At 40.9% G+C, this 6,943-nt stretch overlaps 1 protein-coding gene across 1 annotated transcript; it reads right to left on the bottom strand.

Moving 5' to 3' along the window:
• Positions 1 to 1,446: 1,446 nt before the first annotated feature.
• RB195_010869 (uncharacterized protein) lies at positions 1,447 to 3,423 on the bottom strand (the record flags this gene model as incomplete). Its single annotated transcript, XM_064192044.1, has 2 exons — positions 1,447 to 1,659; positions 3,331 to 3,423. 2 exons carry the CDS (start codon positions 3,421 to 3,423, stop codon positions 1,447 to 1,449), a joined length of 306 nt encoding a protein of 101 aa, XP_064049627.1.
• Between the last annotated feature and the right edge of the window lie 3,520 nt (positions 3,424 to 6,943).

Raw genomic sequence — 6,943 nt, 5'->3', positions numbered from 1 at the left:
TTCGAATTTTTGGTAAAGAGTCTCCCATGGATTCGTTTGAAACACAACACCTACCTGTTTGTTTTAAATAGACTGAAAAAAAAACGAAAAAACGTGCGAATTTAGACCTCCTCGTTCTCTTTCAGAGCTATATATTTTACCGTAGACGACGAAATAAAAAGACAATTTCGGCACTTTCATTGTTCGATTTGCAAAAACCTCGGCATGATGATGATCCAGCGTTTACTTCCTTGGATTGTTGGACGCAGGGTTAGAATCTTCTGTTCTTGGCTAAAGTCTCGGCGAATTCACCTTTTTTCAGAGCCCGAAGGGGTGAATTGAAAATGATCTATGTACACGGTCAAACATCCTATCTGCCCAGCAAAGGTTTGAGTCTGTTTTTCATACCCGTGATAGGGTGAGCAGCGCAATAACCCTGCAGCTTTTAATAAGGGCGGGTTTCCGCGTAATGTAGTGGCATTTATGCAATTTTTTTTGTGGCTGTTTTTTTTTCTCCTGGCGCACATCCAAAACGCTTCTGTAATATTACATTCACGGGCCGAGATCGTGATGTGAGCATAAAAATCGGTCCCGTCGTGACTCCACGGCCTCTAATGCCGTGGAGTCACGTGATTTCCTCTTGCCGTAAGGGGGTTGTTTTCCTCGAACACAGGTTTAGGCGTTCATCCTATATATTCGTTGACGCAATCCTCGAAGGAAATCAGGCAAACAACACATGAATTCATAGGATTCCTTCCTCGTTATTTGGACAAACCTTACAGCCCGTTATAGTGGAAAAACGATCACAAAGGCGATTCCATGAGCATCTTTGCTTCAGGGGAAGTCTACAGATTCTTCATGATTAGCTTCTCTCGGCCGCTTAAAGGTATCGCACCACGATCTTCACGTAGTGCGGAAATCACAGCGAAAGCCTAGAGCTTTGGTTGTAGATTACGGAAACGAGCGTATTTCGCTCATCTTTTCGTCGTAAAAAATGGTGTGAAAGACGCCGTTCCTTCCTACGATTTCATCTGCAACGCGCCGCATTCACGAGCGAGCGGTCGAGGATTAATGAGGTCTCCTCATCGGGTCTACTCAAGGAGAACCAACGAATAGGCTGGCAGGAAGACCGGGTCGAGTTCACGGGCATGCGTTCTAACCTACCTCGTAGGAACAAGCGTCGTACCACAGCGTTTTTCAGGATCATTAGGGGAACTGAGCGGGTCACGCTCAGCCGTAATCTACATCCCATACTCTATATATTAAGACGTGTTTCTCAACTACGTCAGTTTCCTGATGCGCTTCCTTTAAGGACTTTGCCTAACCTGTTTAATTTGTAAGGAGTAGATCCAATTTTTCCATTTGTATATCGCTCTTCTTCAACCAACATCTATTGCTTATCTCATCCATTGTGTCAGCTATCCATCATCCAATAATATGTAGAAAGGCAATGTTCTAGTAAGTGTTTCAGTTTACTTTCAAAAATGTATCTCTTCCTCTACGCAGCAAAGCAGGAGTGAATAATAATAATAGTAATAATAATAATAATAATAATAATAATAATAATAATAATAATAATAATAATAATAATAATAATAATAATAATAATAATAATAATAATAATAATAATAATAATAATAATAATAATAATAATAATAATAATAATAATATGAACAGTAACTGAGAATGAATAATAACACTATAGAAATATGTATGCGTTGATGCTATCCAAAACGATCGCTGAAGGATTTCGACACTGCATACCTTAGTCGTACGATGATACGACGGTCCACGATGCCAACGAGAAAGTATATTTTGTTTCAAATTTCTTTTATTTTCAAGCTATGCTGATTTATTCTGCTCAGGCAAGGATTCCAGTTCTATTGCGGGCAACCTTCCATTGAAATAAGCGTCACGACTTTAATATGTCACGAAATAAATTGTGTAGATTCAGAATGAACCTCTTTTTTTCGCCCCATCGCACGCTCGGCTTTGAACATGGCAGTAACAGTATGGCAGTGGCAGAGAAAGCATGCACACTGTGAAAAGAAACGACTTTAAAAATCAAAGATGAAAAGTCCTTTTTGTTCCTGCCTTCAGATGGAATTATGAAAAACATTTGTTACTCTCTCCACGCAGCTCGTCAATAAGGAAGGAAAGCAAAGAATTCTTGCACTTTTAAGTGCATTAGTAAATGTAAAAATAAACACAGCAGGCATTATCTGACGGTGCGGTGACCAGCACCTTCGCCGAAATGTGTCATCCTTGAACATAGCACTGCGAAATTTTCCTGATCTACAGCATAATCAGTTAGCTTAGTCATTTCTGGCTCAGCAGCACGGAGTTCGCCCCCTGAATCCACCTGCTCCTCATGGTGGAGACAAGGTAGGTCGCTTTTCGTCCGCAGCTACGCGCCTGGGATGTGCCATGGGACATCGCGACCTATCGGCTGTGATCCCTCTGAGGGTTCCGAGGTGCGCCCCAACGGTGCAACTTACTGCAGGTAATAGAACGATGGCGAGAGTCGAGCGTATGATGGGACTTTCCCATCGGGGGTCGTAAAGGGAGGATGTCGCCAATGAAAGGGGTCGTGAGGGACTGTGCGGTGGGCAGTAGTGAATGAAGGATAGCGTGAAACAGGAAAAATATTACGTACGACTACATAATTACATGCACTATAAAATATTACGGAAAATTACATTAAATGGTTACATAAATTACAAGATATTATATTCAGCTTCCGGCGTAGGACAGTATGGAGGCCCCAGCATTTTGTTTTTAAAATGTGTGACGCGTTGACCACTCATGTTCGACACCGCAATGAGGCAGATTTTTGCAAAGTGTTAGGTACTTGAAACACTTCTAAAAGATGAAGAATTTAATTATACGTAGTTTTCAGCGGCTTAAAAGTGGATCTACAGGAATTTAATTACAAAAAAAGCTCAGATTCCGTCCATATTGTTAAGTCTGGAAGATCGCAAATAACTTAGTGATAAGAGGACCAAAAGAAAAAAAGTTGGGTAGTTCCCAGAAAAGAAGGTTTCTTCTAAACGACTCACGACGCCCTTTCTTCCCAAGTCCTAGTCTTTTTATGATTTTGGTCGCGACAAAATTTAAAATTGTCCGACATTTTTTGGAATTGCGTCATCTGAATTTCAAGAGAACCAGATGATGCAAAAGGAGAAGCTTTGCACATAGATGTTTCCTTATCCCTCTATCCGAATATATGGGTGATTTTTTAAAACGCCGTCCCATAGTTCTGAAATGGGAAAACCTGCCAAAATCCCAATTTTTACTCGCGCGCCGAAACGTTGTGTGATCTTAAATAATACAGAGCAGCTAAGCGCGGACCAAATCAGCTTCCAGCATGTTGTAGCCGAGGATTTTCTCTAACAATCGATCAGTCTGCGTCAGTCGATTTCCAGGACCTCGCCCTTTTTCCATATTTTTGATGGGAAAAACATGAGGTAAATGGCGTTTTTGTTACCCATTTTTGCCCCATTTGTCCAAACCAAAGAAAAAAAACGAGTGATGTGACTTGTTTCCTAGCGCGAACCTTCCTCTCTGAAAAGCCACCCAACTTTTTTTCATTTCTCTTATGATCAAGTTATTTGCCAACAAACCAAACAATGTGAACGCAATTAGAGCTTCTTTGGTCATTAAATACCATTAAATCCACTTTCAAACAGGTGGAAGCTTACGCCTAATTAAACTCTTCATCTTTTAGAAGTGGTTCTAACTCTCTTGTTCTGCAAAAATTTGACTAACCCGGCTGTCGAACCTGCACCGTCCCATTGTCACATTACAGGAACAAAATGTCGATTTTTTTGACGTTACTCTGTAATTCGACCTATACACCTGACTCTTCTTTTTTGTCGTATTATGTTCTTTAATCCGTACTTAAAGATATTTCATAGATAGTAGAATAAAAATAGAATAGAACAAAAACGAAACTATTTCATTACCAATATTTCAGTTTTGGAAAGGTATGAAGAGAACATTTACTTCAAATAGAGGAAGATGTGTGATTAAATTTCAACAAAATTCAGGAAATTTGCTTTTTCTGCTACTTGATGTTTCTTCGCTTCTCTCAGCTACCGATTTCCTCATTTGCCATTCGTGCTTCAGCTAATTTTCAATTCTTTTTTTTCGAAACACATGAAATTTCCAAAATAATGAATTGGCGGCAACCAGGAACTTCTACAAGAACGTTGGAGGAGGAGAAGAAGAAGATAAAGGAGGAGAAAGGCGTATTTGAGAGACTTGTCGATCACCACACTTGACCCTGTGACGATGGCCATCCACAATGCGTTTGCGATTGTGCAGATATAAGAAACTTGCTGTGGAATTGCTCGCGTTCTATGATCTAAAAAGTTGTATCGTAGGCAGTGCAACCAAAGGTTTTTCACACCTTTTGTGGATTCTCTTTCCTGCGCGCTACACGAGCCTTCCATCTGCAAGCTCTGCGAAGCACTGAATCAAAAGATGTAGTATTTCGTGCATGGGGAACCACCACAGGCAGAACTCTTGAGCACTTACCACCTCACCATCACTGATAAAAAGGAGACACTTCTGCTAACGTGGATAGCACGATGAAATCATTCCATAACGAGGAAACGAAGATATGTGCAGCTGTGGATTTGATGTCCGCTGTCACACTACCAAGCTCCGCTCATGGGCCTTCATTTCAAAACTCCCTGGATTCCAGCGTAGCGCTTGCGCACTGCGATTTGGGGTCCGCGTCACATGGCTTGCTGCTATTTTGGTGATCCTGAAGCCTCGTCCTGTTTCCTTCTTCTTGCGTGCTCCACAACAAGACACTGGTTTCCGGTGGCGCAACTGCGTCAACGCGCCGATTTTTCAGTAGTGAAGCGATCGGTAAACGAAACTCATTGAAAGAGATCTCAATGCCGTGGGAGCACATCATCTTCGACCTGGTTGAGGGCTTGCTTTTTTATCTGATGGTAAGAAGTGAGTTGCGGAGGAACCACGTGCGTCCCTTTTTCAGAGAACAAACCATTTGCTGGCAGATACCAAGCACGCAAACGTTTTTGAGAATGCTGACGAGGTGCTCCAAGCATGAGGCGATGAGTCAGGACGAGGTTCCGCACGTCACCGAGCGTGATTATCTGGAAGCTTTCACTGATTGCAAAACTCTTTTTGTACAAGAAAGTGACGAAGTATATGGAATGAAGTGGAAATGTTTTCTGTTCATCTGAATCCTTAGCAGTAACTGAGGCCGAAGCGGGATGGTCTTCGAATCTCTTCCCAGAGTTCCTCTTCACAGCGATGACGCAGTTCCTGCAACAACTGTTATGCAGTCGGCATGCGATGATTTCATCCGAGAACTGCTTTGGTATTCTTGAATACATTTATTGGTAGCTCAATGAGAGTCTGTGTGCTTATTTTTAACTCAATCAGCAATAGCTGCTCCTCGTGATGTACCAAATGAGCATCGCGAAAATCGCTATTATTCTCAATTTATTATTGAGAATGAGTTAAAATTATAGCATAATCACTTTCTGCGACGAACTTCGTACAGTAATGGGAAATTAAAGAAATGCGATGGTTCAGGTGCAGTTATCACCGTCCTTTTTCACCACGTGCAAGTCAGGAGCACCTTCGCGATCAGGCAGGAGCGTGGTTGCCCTGCGGCACAGTTTATCTCAACCATAACTGCTCTGATTCTGCGGTCACCTGCCAGTATGCTTCCTTCTGGATAAGAGATTGACGTGGAGAGTTTCCCTGACTCAAACATGGTTATTTTCTAAGGAGAATCAACAAGGTGCGTACTAAGCCATGTGTGATTTTCCGGTTCCAATTTCTAAAAGGAGGAAATTTGAAAAATAAATCAAACAGAGTTTGTGTTCGCTTCAATACAAGATATTGTGTTCTTGGGATATTTTGCAGCACTTTTTTCATTTGCTGTGCAGAATCCGGAAAAAGTTGAACAATACAGTGATAAAGGGCGTATGGGCCTTCTTTCTCTCCATCTAATACGAAAAAGAGAGACCAAATTTCTACGCTGAAATTAATGAGATTCCCCTACAACTCCGAAAGGAGGAAAAAATAAAGAGCCGGAAATCAAGGATCTGCGAAAATATAACTCAGTGTATTTTTGCAGTGTTTTTTGCCAAAGTTATCCTTATTTGGAGATTTTTTGAAAGTTTTCTTAAATTTCTAACTCGCCTTTCCTTATTTAAGGAAAGCAGTCAGTGTACGATCCAAGTTAACAACCAAGTTTCTTATTTTTTTGGTAAACCAACCCTAGTTTCTTATTTTTGTGAATTGCAAACTTTGCACAATTTTACATGATTCTTTTCAGTGAAGAATATCTCATGTATCATTGGGTCCCGATCAAACATTAGTTTTTTTTTTAATTCGAAGAGAGCTACAACATCGTACATACAATAATGTACCATAGCAGATAATGCACTTGAAAGCGAATTTGAAATTAAGATATGCCTGGTGCTACAGTAAGATGAAACCGAGCGCCTTCTAAATTGTGAGTAAACACTCGCCTTTTTGAAAATAATCACTGCGTTTCACACCGAGCTGAAAAACGTGCGCATGTACTAGCCCGTTTTCAAGATACGAACATTTCGTCCATGCGTGAGCGATGGTAAACATGTTAGGAATGTTAGTGAACCTTAAAATAGAGATCCTTACTGCTCCTTTGAGATCTTTGGTCCTAGGGTTCCTCTCTCTTGTCTGAGTTAAACAAACCAAACAAACCCCAGTAAAAGTGCTTAGAATATGGGAAAAGTATTTCTATGACAACTCTTCTAGTTCCATTGTAGAAAAATGACTGATCGTTCAGCATGTGAAATGACGGAGTCCAACTGGTTTTATCGGTTTTGCTTGGTTGTATATTCTGCATTTTTATGTTTGTGTATTCTGTACTGTATGCGTATTCTGTGTGTTTCTGTATCCTGTGCTGTTTGATCCACTGAACGGCCAATTG

Source organism: Necator americanus, chromosome III (genome assembly GCF_031761385.1).
Source record: "Necator americanus strain Aroian chromosome III, whole genome shotgun sequence".
Classification (NCBI taxonomy): Eukaryota; Metazoa; Nematoda; class Chromadorea; order Rhabditida; family Ancylostomatidae; genus Necator; species Necator americanus.
The sequence above is the reverse complement of the archived record's forward strand: the minus strand, read 5'-3'. Positions and strand labels throughout refer to the sequence as shown.